At 40.4% G+C, this 17,058-nt stretch overlaps 1 protein-coding gene across 1 annotated transcript in view; it reads right to left on the reverse strand.

The window, feature by feature from the left end:
• Positions 1 to 3,299: 3,299 nt before the first annotated feature.
• Positions 3,300 to 17,058, reverse strand: part of ARK2N (arkadia (RNF111) N-terminal like PKA signaling regulator 2N) — a 45,973-nt gene continuing 32,214 nt past the window's right edge. The window contains exons 3-5 of the mRNA XM_063422878.1: positions 13,528 to 13,710; positions 9,364 to 9,490; positions 3,300 to 5,744 (exon numbers count right to left, since the gene is read on the reverse strand). Of these exons, the coding sequence (XP_063278948.1) occupies positions 5,561 to 5,744; positions 9,364 to 9,490; positions 13,528 to 13,710 (494 nt within the window). The 3' untranslated portion in view covers positions 3,300 to 5,560. The remainder of the gene's footprint in view (positions 5,745 to 9,363; positions 9,491 to 13,527; positions 13,711 to 17,058) is intronic.

A 17,058-nucleotide genomic window follows, 5' to 3' on the forward strand; every position in this document is an offset into this window, starting at 1 on the left:
GGCTCTGGCACAAGTTGCCCAGAGAAGCTGTGGCTGCCCCATCCCTGGAAGTGTCCCAGGCCAGGTTGGACATGGTTTGGAGCAACCTGGGAAATGTGTCCCTGCCCATGGCAGAGACTTGGAATTGAGATGGTCTTTAAATTCCCTTTTAACCCAAATAATTTTGTGATTCTGAGACTGACCTGACATTGGGGTTCACTGGAGTTCAGCAACTCGAAGTTTGAAGTAGACACACAAGGATCTGGAAGAAACAGAACTGGAAAGGTTTGAGTGTCACTGATCACAGGCCAGCCAGGGAAAAAGCAAATGCACTCCTCAGTTGCAGATGGCATTTCATCGGAGGTACCAGTCAGGCTCCAGGAGCTGTGTTCAATTCACAGCACCTAGAGAATGGAAAATGAATTTGACAGAGGATCCCTTTTTTTTCCCAGCTCTGATGCGGTTGCCCTGGATTCACCCACAGCTGCCAATGCAGCGAGTAAGTGAAGAAAATTATCTAAAATTAAACTTCCAGACAGCTTTCCCCCTGCCCACTCCAGTTTTGCCCTGAGACTGTCTAAAAGATGTTTCCTCCCCAGTGGCTGGCACTCAATTCTAATTTTAAACTGAATTGCAAATCCAGATGACTAACCAGATCCATGAGAAAACTTCCAAGGGGCATTTGTGAATCAGCAGTTGTCAGGACTCTCGGGATGGCATTTGCTTTTCAAAAACTCGGGATATATACTGGGGGGGGAGGGGGGGCAGTCGCTGGGTTGGATCCTTGTCTGCCCTTTAGCATCAGTAACAAGAGGATTTCACCTTATTTGCACCGAAGTTGTCAGTAAATGCAGGGTCTGTCCATCCCAAGTTTGCATTTTGCAGGCATTCTGCTCCTGCCCTGTGGTGCTCTGGAGAGAAAGCCACAGCAGCTGACATTCAGAGATGACAGCCCCAAAAAGGAGAGGCAAACCTAGCAGTATTTCAGCCAAGGGAGGTGATGCCTTCAGGAAAGAACACCATTTATACATTCTCCAGGGAACTGGAGAACTAATCCACTTGGCACAACCCATTCAGTTCTCATTTCAAGGCAGGCAAACTAAACTTTCAGCCACAAAATCAATCTGCATTGCAACTAATTCACTGAGAAAAACAATACAAAATCTAACCTGGTTTTGGGTGGTTTTGATCCATTTTTGTGTTACCCCAGAAATAACAATTCCCACAAAGTCAAGTGGCTCCTACATAAGGAAGGACCAAGGGCCACAGGAGAAATTTTAAGTTTTCCATTCAAGTGTACCCTGAAGCCTATAGACTCTGGGTATCTCCTGGTGATAGAGAAGAAAAGACTCAAGAGATATTTATCTGTCCTCTTCCCAGATTAGCACCAGACTCCATGGTTCTGTTCTCCCTCAGCTGCTGGTAAACACAATAAATTCTGAGACTGGTGCCCATCTCTGCAATGACCACCAGGCCCAGAATTTAGCTCCACAAATGCCAAGGACTACATGAGGCTGAAAACCAACTCACTTTACCTTCATTATCCATATTGGTACTTAAAATACATGGATAAATGGCTTTCCTGATTTGCACAGGGAGCTTTCTCATGTGATAAATACATGTAAACCACTGGAAATATATTGAATTATAATAACTATTATTATTCCTATTCCCATTTTCATTTTGCCTTTGAGGGGGCGGGCAGGCAGCAGAACCCCAAGCTCAGCACAGTGCAGTTGTACTTTACCATCCTCCTCTTTACTTGTGGTTCCAAATTCCCTGATACAATTTTCTGCTTCTCTGAACACAGCTCACCCTGGCACCACCCCCCTCGGAGAGGACCTGCCCTGTGGCATCAGCCTCTGAGTCAAAGTCTCACTGACCAGCAGAAGATGTCTGGGAGGATGGGACAGGCGGGTGCAGTCAGAGAAATAATGGTGGGAAGGCTGCTCAGGCACCTGAAGGATTCAGGTGTGTAGGGAGGTGGAGGCTGTGCTGAAATTGCCTGGAAGGATTTCTGCAGGGCACAGTGGACCCCAAAACAGGGAGGAGAGGGAGCTGCTGGAGCCAGTTCAGAGGAGGCCACAGAGATGCTCCCAGGGCTGGAGCTCCTCTGCTCTGGAGCCAGCCTGGGAGAGCTGGGTGTGTTCACCTACAGAAAAGACGGCCCCAGGGAGACCTCAGAGCCCCTGCCAGGGCCTAAAGAGGTGCCAGGAGAGCTGGAGAGGCACTTGGGACAAGGCATGGAGGGACAGGACACAGGGAATGGCTTTAAATGCACAGAAGGCAGGGTTGGATGGGATACTGGGGAGGAAATCCTGGCTGTGAAGGTGGTGAGGCCCTGGTACAGGTTGCCCAGAGCAGCCGTGGATGCCCCTGCATCCCTGGAAGTGTCCAAGGCCAGGCTGGACAGAGCTTGGAGCAACCTGGGATAGTGGAAGGTGTCTCTGCTCATGACAGGGGGTAGAATGAGACAATCTTTAAGGTCCCCTCCAACCCAAACCAAACTATCCTGGGATTTTGTGATGGGCAGTGGCCACTTGCCACTGGCAGCTGCACTAATTATATCTCCTGGCACTAATACTACAGAAAGAAGTGATGGTCCTGCCCTGGTCCAAGATAAAAGGAAGGCTTTGCAGCCAGGAAATCCTTTAAACATTCTGGATGAGCAAAATCAAATGTGTTATAGCAAGAAACAGTGCTGAATTTCAGCAACCATAACCCAGAATTTACAGATTTAACTGGGAGATGTGACAAACAGCAGCATATTTGATGAGAGTGGAAGAAAAAAAACCCCAACAAACTGATATTGTTTAAATAATACACTCTATTTTATTTCATCTTAAAATAGTTTAACCTTTATGCTACAGACTTGTTTCAAAAAACAGAAGGTCTCATCTTGCACCAAAAATATATATATTTATATATATATATAACACTCTGTTTTATTATTATTTCTCTCCAAAGACCATTAAATACTAGATGGAAAATGAGAACTAAATAGTGAGTGTCAAAAAGAATCAAATTTTATTTTTAACTAGAGCCGCATGTCTTAAACATTTATATTCTGAGCAATGATTTGTCTTCACTATAGAAGATTCCAAGTTCACACTCCAGCAATTCAGGAAAACTGCTAAACCCTGAAGGTCTCGAGCCAATGCACACTGAGGTTGATGGGCAGCCCCACACTGACCCCAGTGGGTTCTGGACCAGGCCCCAAGTGCATTGGTTCTCAGCCATACAATGGCTAACTTTTCTCTTTCCTGCTGAGAAGAGCAAAAACCACCCAGGCACATTTTTGCTCTTTTTAAAAAAAGAAAAAAAAAAAAAAAAAAAAAAAAAAAAAAGAAAAAAAAAAATCAAACCATTTCCTACCCATATCCAGTGACTGCGTTTTTCAGATCACTAGCCTTGAAATTTGTTAAGAGAAAATACATAGTGTTTTAAATAAAAGAAAACCTGCATTGGACTACCATACATGAGCTGTTTAAACAAACACAGTGCACAGTTGGAGGAAGTTTGGTTAGGAGGCAGTTGTTTTTATGTACACATGGAAGTCACATCATATACAAACTGAAAAACAAGGAGAATTAGTTTGCACTTTTTCACAGAAGGACTGCAAACACAGTCCCTGCAGCTTTCTTCACAACTGATCTTCAGGAGACTCTGAAACGGGAAGAAGCAGCCATAGGAGGTGGCTGTTCCAAAGTTACCTTTACAGCAGGCGTGTGAGTCCACAGCTGACGGAAACAGGAGGACAGAGGATGGGCAGAGCAGCATAGGGCCTTTCCCTGCTGTGGGGCCAACAGGCTCCATCCATGCTCCCCTCTCTCCCTCCCTCCCTCCCTCCCACAGAAAGGAATTAAGTCACCATAAACATCACAGATATTTTTCTGGCTGTGCAAGACACTTATGTTCAACGTTCTAGAAAGTTGGAAATGGGAATCAATCCTTACCTAGCTGTTCTGTAAAGTGCAGTATGAACTGTTCTGCTTATGGAAGAAACAGATGTAACAGAAACTGTATCCCCCTGCTGGGCTGTTTTTCCTTTATGTGACAACACAGGTAACTCTATTTTAATTTTTTATTTTGCCTACAGATAAAATTATGGGAAGCCAAATAAATTTTGAAACCAGCCAACACAAAAGGAAAGCAGAGCTTCCCATGTCCTGACCATCCATGTTCAGCCCTAAATCATAAAAAATCTAATGGCAGAGCTGTACCAAATTCCCCATAGAAACATCTGGAATATGAAGGAATATTTCAATTGCACAGTAGGCATTTAAAGTGAATAATATCATCTTGGTAAGGTCTGATCTTTGGTTTTTACCTTGGGAAAGGCTCAGAATGACAGATGAGGGGCAGGAATTTCCATATACACCACAGAAACTGCAGCCCGCTAAAGTTCCACTGATTTTGGTAAATATTCTGGTAGAAAGTGTTTCCTGAATCTTGGCATTTCGAAAACTAGCATGAGAAACATGATAGAAAGCCAGGGAAATGGTGCAGATTACTAATTAAAAAAAAATAAAATAACACAACCTTAGTTTCTAACTCTGATCCTGCAACATCTTTTAGGACAGTGTTTTAAGCACTTGAGTGGCCCCACAAATTCCAGGAACACGTTCCAGCTGAACATCCCTTTGCCCGGCTGGAGCTTTGGAATTCGCTTGGAATTTGTTTTTTATTTTCTGAGATGGTGAATGATGCAAACAAGCGGCAGTAGAGATGGGGACTGTGACTAAGACATTTCATTCCTCTCCTTCATCTACTCCAGGCAAGACTTAGATAAAGGTAAAAAAGTTCAGCTATAATTAAAAAGGAGAGGGATGCTGGGCCTTTTTTTTTACCTTTTCCTGTGCTTTTGCAATGTTCAGCTATTCCTAAGTCACTACTATTACTATTTTAGCCATTCCAAGCTGTGGGAATTGACCAGTGAAATACAGTAGTCAAGTAGAGAGAAGACTCAGCACTGAAGAGTATAAACTATAAATTACATTGAAAATAAAAAGTTTTAATTAAAAGCTGTTCAGTGCATTTGTTACAGGCCATTTGCATTTAAGGACAATCCCTCCTGCTGATAACATAACCAAATCAGCTTGGGTAAAAATACTCCTGGCCCGAATTCTGGAAATGTTGAATATCCCCCAGTTCTGCTGAAATCAGTGAGGACACAGCATTTCTCAAAACCACTGATGCTCACACAGCAACACACTAAGTTCTACTAACAAACTCAAGATACTGATAAATTAAAAACGTCCTGGAGTTGGGAGGTGGGGAGGGTGGGAGGCCGTAAGTTTGTACGCAGTTATTTCGCTAGATATACAAGCATACATTAGTAACTGCAGATGTGTTTTAAATTTGGTGCTGTTAATTCTGGGCAGGAATCCTCCTTGGAGAAGGCAAAACCACTCCAAGTGATACTGAAATCAGACTACATTCCTGTGGACGTGGAGAAATGCCAGGGGTTTGGGTCTCATGGTGCCAAGGACGGGGCCTCTGGAGGTGATGGTTTAACCAGTGAACTTCTGTGCCAAGGAGGGCGGGAGGGGAGGGGGCAGAGCACAGTGACACAGCGTTGTTACAGGAGGTATTTGCGCCTGGTGTCCTCGTCCAGAGTGAGGTCCACCACTTCTGGGGGCGAGGACCAGTTCTGCTGGGGAGCCACTGCTGTCCATGGCTGCGTGGGCTGGGCGGTCGCGAACGGCGAGCCGCGCTTCCAGGAGGACACGCTCTGGATCACCCCTCCCCTGGGATGCACACACCTGCAGTGAGAAGAGGGACACACACAGCATCAGGGACACTGCTCAGCTCAGCCATGACATCCCCACCTCCAGTGTTTTATCATTATCTGATTAGCACTTCCCTCTCCAAACTGGATTCTCCAACTTGTAGAGTTGCATCCGTGGCATCTCAAACAACCAGTGAATAAATTTAAATTTAAATTTGGGGGATTTGGTAGGGATTAAATTATTCTACAGGAATGCCAGTGGGTGTAATGTTATCTTCCTTAAAAAATATGTGTAGGGATCCCAAGGATCTTGAGGAAGCCTGCCCCACCATGTGTAGTACAATGCCGTTTCCTGATGGAGCTTTACCCACTGGACTTTTTGAAAAGAGAAAAATTTGAAGTGAGGCTGTCTAAGAGAAAAAGAAAAGCTATATTGCAATATTAAATCAAAGCCATATTAAAACAAGGAGATAATGATACTTTCGTTACAATAATTGCAGGAGAGATCTTGCTAATTATGTTATTACAGCTGTTAAGTTCTGAGTTTTTTTGTTTTGGTCTTTTCAATGGAAAATTACAAACACGCTGGGAAATGCTCACTGACAACAGTTCCACTTCAGCAAAACATTTAAGCTTTAAGTGGCTACAGACAATGAGACTAAAAGGTGTATTTGAAGTTAAGGCTCCAGTGTCCTGCTAAAGCAAATACACAGGTACCTATTCACACAGCATTTTTACCTATTATATCCATAGTAAATACATGACAAATGAAGCACAAGTTAAGAGCATTTAGAAAAAAAAAATGCAAAATGAAAGGCAGAATAATTCTGTGTATAATGAAGTCATGACAGGAATTTACTAGAGGCTTTAGGATGATCACTCAATTTCCAGTTGTAAATCCTACATAGGCTCTAATAAAACTTGATACCTAGTGCTCCAAAAATTGTTTTGCTCTTGTAAGCACTGGTAGTGGCTGTAGCTGCTCCTGGCTGCATGGATAAACAGAAGGTGTTCTGGCTGCTGAGGTAACCTTTCCCCATTTCTTTGTGAAGGCATGTGTATTTCAGGAACTCAAATTTCCTGCAATCAAGTATCTCTGACATTTACATTTTATTTTTTCCAACTTAAGTCCATGCTATTTATTTTCTCCAAAACTACTTAGGTTATGCTCAGCTGTCTTGGTTCTGACTGGAGTTTCATGAAATAAAATGAAAAATCTCATTCTTTGAGCTACTTTAACTTATCTGAATATAGTCTCATTGCCTTCTCAGATACGCTGCTTAGGCTTAGATGTGATTTTCAGAACAGTTCTTTTTATTACTTCTTCAGTCATAAAAACACATACTTAAAGTATCTATCTACAAAGAATTAGCAATAAGACCCTGTAACAGTAACAACTGTACGGGATTTCTTTCTTCTAAAGCTTTCTTTTAAGGAGAAATATTTGTAAGCATAACTGGCAAGAAAAGCTTGTAGGCAGAGCAAATTAAATATGATGTTTAGTCTCATGGACTGTAGTACACCATTCTGAGAACAGTCCTCTGTTTAGGCAAAGCTAAGACTAACTTTTCTTCCTAAAGATGAGGAAAACCAAGCCATATATTATCTCACAGAAAAGATATCCCACAAAAATAAAAGCATTTGTCCTTAAACTATTCACACAAGCAGCCAACAGTAAAGTGTTCAGTCAAACATGAGCTCAGGGAATGTGCTTCCAATATGCAACTAAGGGAAGGCAATAAATAAAAGTAAAGGCAATAAAAAACTGAAAAAACTTCCTGGGAAAAACTAGAGGAAAACTGGTTTATATGAATGCATGATTGAAAAAAATTCTGCTGGTGAAAAATTATACAAACTGAAAAATACGACTTGGTGTCCTAGGTAGATGCCAAGGAATATCCCAATGATGAGAAACAGCACTAATTCACTAATTCACTAATTCTGAAGAACTACAAAAGATGGACAAACTCCAGGATGTCACAAGTCACACCAGCCCAACTGTGACATGGAAATAGGGAGCACGATAAAAACCAGGATCCAAACACCACACTAAGCATGCAGAAAATACTGATGAAAAACCTAACCCTTGTCCAAACGACAACCCTCCCAGAAGCCCACCAATACTTCATAACTGCAAGCCTAGACCTGCAAGAGAAATAAAACTCTAAATCGGATTCAAACAACTGAAATATGTGAGTGAGTATTCAAGGGAGGCAGTAAACACTGGTCTGTGGGAGATGGGTACAGGAACAAAGGAAAGCATAAAAGAGTGATTTTAGTCTGATTCGCTGAAATTATTTCAGTCCATATCTAATAAAACTAATTTTAAACAGCAATTGTGCATTTAGCTCATGTATCCATTCCCATAGAGGGTAAGTATTATTGAGGCAGCAGCATGGAAAGCTTGCAAAGAGGGGACAGAAGCACAAGGGTCCTGTGTGCAGTGCTGCACAGATTTACACCAACCAGTGCTGGAGGCTGAATCCACACCCTTTTACCATCAGCTCAAAGACCCTCCAAGCCCTGGGTTCTGCTGCATAAACAACCAGGAGAGCTGTTTCCTAAGGAACTGCCATCTTCCAAAAGAGTTGGCCATGCAAGAACTTTCTCACTGTTCTAAAAACTAAGACTAAATCCCCTTTCTGGACCTGAAAATTTTCTTTTTTTCACATCCAACAGCACTGAGCTGTGCCCATATTATCCATGAAGTTTCCTGCCTGGGAAATTGGGCGCTGCACACCTTCTTCCTTTTCTCAAGAAAGATGTAGTGAAGGGACAAGGAACTCTGCTCCATGTTCCTCACACCCCTTATCTGCCTCCAAGCACCCACTAAGCAGCAGAAAAATTTGTAAGGAGCTTGTCTATGTGCTGTTTTAACTCAGTTTTATTCCACCAAATTCACACTCCACAGTACTAGAAAAAGTTAGTATTGTTTAACTGCTTCATAATATTTTAAGCCAAGGAAAGACCACAGACTAAAGATGAAGAGTAACATCAAAAACTGCCTACCAAGAAGAACAGCTGTACAGGTTTCTGACTGAGAGAGAAACCTCTGGCACCCTTACCCTCATCTACTTTGACCTCTCTTAAATCTTGAAATAAACCCAAGATTCAAAATTATTTGATTTCTAACCTAAAGGGGATAGCTTATAACTTTAGCCATTGAAAAAATGATAGTATTTTTACCCCTACTGATTAAATAAAGTGGAAGCTGATAAAAAACCTTAATATTTTGAAAGGAAGCAAGAACCCACATAAAGATTTTCATTTAGTTATTTGCATATTCATGTATTTCTTTAAATTCTGAATTTCTGATGTATGTACACTTAGTATCTCAATATTTGGTATTGTTATACTACACATCTTTGGTATTTTTATACCACACATTAGCCAGTTAATGTTTGATATTGAATCACAATTTTAATCTGAATAACTATCAAGCTGGTCACTTTCTAAAGAAAAATACATTCTGACATCACCATTAACAGCAAAACAGAATAAAACAAGTGCAACATTTGCTGCCTTTTCGGGCAGCAACTCATGGATGGGTAACTACAGAGGTGAAGCCCAGCATTCTTTCTTTATTGATTTTGGTAATGCAGACATTCTGATAAAATGAAATTAATATTAGAGCAAGGAAAAATAATCCATACCTGGCATGTTCCTGAACTTCAACGATCTCTACTTCGCTGTCAGAAGAGGCAATGTTAATTTCTTCATTTTCCTGGGCATTGCCACAAGAGGTTTTGTCACCTGCAAGGAAGCCTGGATCCAAACGACCTATAGATGGGGAAAAAGACAATAGAGACAGTGTTTAACAGCTTGCATGACTCAGAAATCAGCTGGAAAGAGTTTCCCAACCTAACAAAAAACCAAAACAACACTGAGATTAGAAAATCTTATTAGACCTAGTTTTTCAACTCACAATTCGTCACCTGGTACCAGAAAACCACTGGATTTAGCTGGTTTCAGTAGCTCTGGTGATGGTGGTGTCACACAAATGTGAACAAAGCCGGACTGTTGCACCAAGAATAACTAGAATTGCCAGCTGAAATGTTATGACAGTGCTAAGAGTCAGACTGTCTCTAAACCTCTTCAACATTACAAACAAAACAAATGCAATGATACTACAGGGAAAAAAAAAAAAGCAGGAAAAAAAAAAGAGCCTATAAGCTGGACAGAAACATTCCACACATCAAGGAAAATTAATTCCTTTAATAAAAAACTAGGGGAAGCTGGTCAGTAAAAAACACAGCCAACCCAGCAGTTTCTGGCAGTGCTGCTTCACACATCTCCTCCAACATTATTACAAATACTTGAAAAGAAAAAGTGGTTTTCTTAAGTCTGACATGCAGCAGGGCTGGTTTTTTATTACAGTTTCTCAATGACATTCAGTTTGTCAGTCAGTCAAACCACAAGCTCTCTCTAAATACTCACAGCAAGTGTGGCACATTTTTGCCTTTTCTGCCAAGTGGTGCTAAGAAGGTTCTTCACCTCAGTAAGTGAATCTGTGTTGAGTCATACAGGATAATACTTGCATGGGAAATGCAAAGCAGCCAAAATTATTATTTTGCTCACAGAAAATAGATTTCTTGAAAAATCAATTAATTATAACATATAACTTCTATTCTTTTTTTTTTCCAGGAAAAAGAGAAGATGATTAATTCCACTGTCTCTCTTCATCATTAGCCTGAGGGATCTGAGGGATGCTGGGCAGCCATGAAGTAGCTGATACCACCAGCTTCTGAAAAACCACTTGCTCAGCTAGACTACACAGGGGAAGAGTCATTTGTTGAGCAGGAAATTCGAGAGTACGTGAATATTTTATGTGTATCTAGTTTGAGTGGACACCTCCTTGAAGATGAGAGGAGGAGGATAACCAATGATGATCCACAGGATTTAAAAGGTGTGTGAACACACAGAACTGATTATACCCCCAGGGAGATTAAAAGGAAACAGAAGAAATTAAACTTGAAACAAGTGCCAGGGAAACAGCTTTCTAACGACTGCTTTAAGCGCATGGGAAAGATGAAAGCAAATAGAATCACAGAATGGTTTGAGTTGAAAGGCACCTTAAAGTTCATCTAGTCCCACCCCCTGCCATGAGCAGAGACACCTTCCACTATCCCAGATTGCTCCAAGCCCTGTCCAGCCTGGCCTTGGACACTTCCAGGGATTCAGGGGCAGCCACAGCTGCTCTGGGCAACCCCTGCCAGGACCTCACCGTTAGCACAGCCAGGAATTCCTTCCAATATCCCATATCACCCTGCCCTCTGAAGGCAAGCCATTACCTGTGTTCTGTCCTTCCATTCTTCTCTAGCTCTTGTGTAGGAGCAGAGACCATGCTTTATGTTCAGTTTTTGGAATGCCAAGACCCCTGGTGACTGGATCACGGTTAGCATGGGAAGGAAACACGTGTTGCGAGGTGTCTAAAGGAGGCGTTTCCACCTCACAAGACAAAAAAAAATTTGTCAGCTGAACTTGAAACAACTTAATAGCCCAGTCTCTTCCTAGCATTGCAGTTCAGCTGAACATTCCTTGGCAAACATCACTGACTGCCAGGGAGCCCAAAACTGGGCCATGAGTATTTCTTTAATATAAGTGGATGGGCAGACTGTGAAACATGAAATGAAAGTGCTCAGAGGCTTTGATTCACTTGCTGGGGGTTTCACATTGCCAGAGGGCTGAGTTGGATTGGACTTTGGGGAGAAATTCTTCCCTGTGAGAGTGGGGAGGCCCCAGCAGAGATTGCCCAGAGAAGCTGTGGCTGCCCCATCCCTGGAAGTGTCCAAGGCCAGGTTGGATGGGGCTTGGAGCAACCTGGCACAGCAAAAGGTGTCCCTGCAGGACATCCCATCCCATGCCAGGGAGTGGGATGGGACAGCCCTAATATCTTGTTTTAATGCCTAATCACCTTTCACTTTCTTGACAGGGATGGCAAGGAGCAAAGCAGACCAGTTCCTAAATAGACCCAAAAAGTATCCCTAGAGATATAAACTGGAGTCCCAAAAAAGCTTCCACATATTACCATAGCTTTAAGTTCAGACAACCGAAAAGATGATTAGCAATAGTGAAACCATGATTAGCAGAGTAAATACTTCAAGAGTAGCTGAGTGTTAATCAGGATTATAGCACAGACAGATTTACAGCCTCTGGCTATAAAAATTTCATGCCTAATAACATCCTACACTGTTAATTTCTTTGCACAAACATTAGGATGACACCTTTGAGTGATGTTCTGTTTGCCCTACGCCACCAGGGCTTGCAAAACAGCCCCAAATATTTGCCCATGCACAAAAATGTGATAAGAATAAGAATTTTGTAAAAAAAAAGTGTAATAAGAATTTTCACTTTGATAGAGCTGCTTATGTTATTATTTTCCCATGGGAAAACATTCTTTAAAGTCTGCTAAACTAGATACTGCCTGAAGATTACACTTGTGAACCAAACACAATATTTGAAAATTCTGCTTTCCCAAAGTGCGACCCTAGACCTGCCAGGAAAAGGCCAGCACTGGCAAAGGTGCAGTCAGGTGTGTACTGAGGCTGCAAGGTGAAATGTGGGCATGAGCAAAAAGAGATTCATCCTTTCAGTTGCTGACATGGCCATAGCACCAGGACCAAATCCATATGAACATTCCCAGAGATGAAGAAATCTCTTAATGTTTCCTGTTTTCTTTTACCTGCAAGTCTCCTCAGATATACATGGAGGAAGGGAAAAAAAATTCTGCCTGCACTGCAGCATTTTAAGGGAAGAGTGGAAGAAAGCTTGGTAAGAAACTACTTTTTATTTCCTTACATTCATTTGGTGTACTGATCCATTAGTGCTAGGTAACACACATGATTTCAGCTGTTTTAATTGTTTAATAAATCCCTTAATAAAGGACTAGGATTGCTAGAAGTCAACAAAGGCAAGCTTCAAAAAGGCTGGAACAACATCCACAGACCACAGTGAAAATAATGCACAGAGATTCTCATACTGAAATTGTGGACTTTTAGACTCCATAGTAAAGGAACATCTCTTTACAAAGCAAAATTGTTTTTCTTTAAGCCTTATAGACAGTGAAAAGCAGCTCAGAGCCACCACAAGCCTCCTCATGTGAGTGCCCTGTGGCAGGAGACCTTTGGGAAACGCAGCATGAAATACAAACCTGTTGTGCTCCACCACGGTGGGCAAGACTTATGTGTCTTATGCAGCCTGAAATCCTAATATGGGAGCTAAGAAAATGAGTGGAAAGGAAGTAAAATGCTGGCATAAAAAGCTGTGAAATGAAGCTGATAGAAAATAATCCCTTCTAACATCCAAAACACTGTCCAGTTTTCTAAGGGGTGTTGGAAATGCAGATGGAATATGGGAAGAATTAATGCTTGTATTTTAGAGATATAAAGATACAAACAACAACAAAAAATACATACACAGGCAATGCCAATACTGAAAATGAGATTAGGACCAGTTGACTAGCTGGAGGCAAGGGTTATCATAATCAGTTATTCAGTAACAAGATTAGATCACTTTCGTTTAAAAAAAAACCCCACACTACAACCCCAGACCTAAGTTCCCTGTAGTAATTAGAAGGAAAAGAAGAAGAATAGTTAAGAAAATCAGTGTCAAAAATATACTGCAGGAACATTTCTCAAATTTTATCACTTGTACTTTGGAGTAAATGTCAGATCTTTTTAATAAGCACCTGTCCTGTTCTCTCACAAAATCCACATAGGGAGCTTTTACAGCTGTATAAACTATAAAAATACTGAAAGCAAGAAAGGGAGAGACACCAATTGCAATGCTGGCACAAATGTCAGAGGATTTAAACAAACCTGTATCAGCACTCATTTCATTCAACAGCCCTCTGGTTCTCCAGGCAGATCCTGAATCCTGATTTCCTAAGGAATTACTGTGCTCTTGAACTACTGCAGCCGCCAACAGATTGTCCACATTTACCACTTCTGGGTCTGAGTTTGTGTCTGATATATCATAGTGAGCCACAACAGGGGGTCCATCTGCAGGGGAGAAAAGCAACACGGGTTAGAAATCAGCACAGATTGAAAGACACCTCAAAAAGTACAAATAATTTGTTTAAGGATTAATGCAACATCCTACATGAAGCTCTTAAAGTTACATAGTGGTAAATTGTATGAATTATTAAACTTCAGTTAATGAACAGCCTGAGATTACAGAGACATTTTGAACCTTTGCATACACAGAGAACACAAGTGTCAGAAACACACATTTATCAGAGTATCAGTTATTTGTGTACTGTCTTTTACATTAACACATAAACATCTCCATATCTGACAATGTTACATTTACAATCTTAAAGGATAAAACCTGCAGTTTAAAATAAAAAAATAATAAATTATAGGACATTAAAATGGGCAGACAAGATATATATCTTGAGAATTTTACAGAAGTCAAATGACAGCTTACATTATTATAGGGATGATTGAATAAAACTAACTTTTTCATAAAACTGATCCAGTGACAATAAATTTAATATTAGGCAACTTTCCTTTCATAACATTCACCTGTCAATGGCAGGGAGATTTTTCAAAATTGCAATGTTTTTTAGTTGTGTTTATTGGGGGTCTTTTTAAGATCAACAATAACAAGAAACAAAATTATATTGTGCAGTGATAAATATGCTTTTCATTCAACTCAATTGTCAGATGAATTTTTGGCCACCATAATAAAGGAGGAAAGAGGGAGATAAAATTGCTTACGTGATTCTGAAATCTGCCCTTGAGGAATAACAAAAAACTATTTTTGTTCTGTTTTGTTAGGACCAACTAAATTCTTGGTGATGAATGAAAATCACTTATAATTGGAAAGCATGCTCAAAACAGAAGAGGTTAAGGAAAAAAACAAGGAAATTCAAGGCAAAGATTGATGTGGAAGCAGAGAGAAAGGATAAATTATGAAATTCTGAGAGGATGTGAGCGTTCTAGCTCAAATGCCTTTCCCCATCTGCAGCTCACTGACTCAGCATGGATGAAAGTGGTTGGTGCCCCCCCCTCCCCAAATGAGAGGACCAAAACTTTCTTTGGACCAAGGCTTCATCCACACAAGTAACGATGAGACAGAAACACAGGCAGGGCCAAAGCTCAGCATCTTTGCAGTTCTTTAACGCCAAGGTTCTTGGAGTTCTGCAGCTGAGCATCTGCAAGACCTTTTGTTATGGGTGTGATACATGAAGGGTACAACTTGTATGGGATAATATAAAATAATCATAAACTAAGAATGTGTTCAGGAAGTCAGGACTTTCAGAGTTACAAAATGACTAATGAAAACTTTTAAAGTGATAAAGAATAAAATGAAAAGCCTTACAAAAAACTAGTTTCTTTTTAGAGTTGTAAGTGGCTGTTGAAGACAGAAACAACACAATGAACTAGAAGTTTCAAATTTACTTCTCTGTAAAGCTGTTTTTCTGAGGTTTTTTGAGCAGATTGTGGTTTTAGGGACATTTTCGGAGGGGGTGTTTTTTAGTAACTTATTGCCTGAAATAAAATTCAACTGACTATTTTCAGAAACCCCTATTTTATGATTAGCAACACAGTTCATCAGGGAGTGACATTTTGCTTAAGTCGTACTAAAGATCAGTTTCGCAACAAGGTATGAAGAAATTCACAAAATATTTCAGATCAGACCTGCCTCCAAAACAACAATTCCATGAAACAATGTTACATTACAAACTTAAAACAGACCCAACAAAAATAAATGAGTAGTTAAATGCCAATGTATTAAAGACCAAACTGTTCACAACATGAAACACTGATGATTATGACTGGAACAGAATTCCTGATAATTAACTGGAAGGCAATCTTTGTCTTTTTAAAAGGCAATTACAAAATAGTGGAATACTGTGTTCAGAATTAAGCTGGCTGTTGTTCAGTTAATTATTTGTGACAGCTAATGATTGAATTACATGCAGACGTTAGGGCTGCACTGAATAATGGGAGGCATGCTTTCTTTCAGTCTTATCATCAGAGTTCAGCGTGAACATATATAATGTGAGCTGTAAAAATAAACAGTTGAGTGCAGAAGATACGAGGGTCAAGTACAATATTGACTATTTGACCATTTTTTCAACAGGTTATCTAAGATTTCAGGAGCTCTGGACTGTTCCTTCAGGCCTTTGTTTCTCTCACTTCTGACCTCCAAAAGCAGAAGGGAAATTTGATTTTTAGACAGACGTGTCTACATGAGTAAAACTGTATTTGGACAAAAGGCACCAATAGTCTCAAGTCAAAATTGTACCACTCCTACATGTATAATCATGCAAAAATGTATAATAAATGTATATACATGCAGAGTGATATTCTCATCACCTACCCATAGAAATAACTTGTGTGAAAGTCTTCATCAGTAGGAAATACAAGCATAAACTTGTTATCTGTAGCTCCACTCTTGTATCTTCCACACTTCCAAAGAGCACACCTTATAACTTAGCTTAAATTCAGTATACATCAAACAGACAAAAATATTTTCAATATAATTTACACACTGTAATTATATTTGTCAAGGTAATAGCCACCAATTAACAACCTGGAAAAAAGAACCACGAACAAGCTGCCTATTTACAAAGCAATCACAGCAGAGACCTCTTTTTGCATTTATCAGCCTTGCCTTTCAGGATCCGATCTGGAAATTTGGAAAGGCCCCCAGCACCAGGTCTATCCACACTTATCACCAGTAAATGACTAACAAAGCCAAGATAATGGCAAACTGAACTGCAACAAGTCCTCAGACTCCCCATATTTGTAAAAAAAAGAAATAAGCATAAATGCTTATGTGTGTTAGAAAAAAAGTCAACAAAAGCCACACAAAACCAGATAATAAAGAAGTTGCAGGCAACAACAATTAGATGAAAGCTGCAGCAAAGGCGTATAAAAAAACCTTACAAAAAGCCTCTGCTCCCAAAAGCCTGTTTCCTTTTCAGTGCTGCATGGATGGGATAGGAGTAGAAATTTGGAAATAAATAACATTTCCCTAGCCAAGTACCTGATCATCCAGTGATGTGATGCAAAGTGAATGTATGCTACCAAGAAATAAGGACAACTGGCTTCAGCTAGGAAATAAAGTGAAAAAATGCTTTTGGGCTGAAAAGGTAAAAAGGATCATTTACAACCACAGGTGTAATTCATCGTCTTTTCTTTATAATACAGACACTACACATAATTACTAACACTAACAGGATTTCAACAGACATCATCAAGCATCATCATTAAAAAGCAGACATCAAGACAAACCAAGACTTCATGTAGAACAGTTAGGAGGTTCCCTGGTCAGTAATTTAAACTATCTACTTCAGAAAAATTACATCTTTTGAGAATCCAAAGTAGCTGGAAGAA

This window comes from Prinia subflava, chromosome Z (genome assembly GCF_021018805.1).
Source record: "Prinia subflava isolate CZ2003 ecotype Zambia chromosome Z, Cam_Psub_1.2, whole genome shotgun sequence".
Lineage (NCBI taxonomy): Eukaryota > Metazoa > Chordata > Aves > Passeriformes > Cisticolidae > Prinia > Prinia subflava.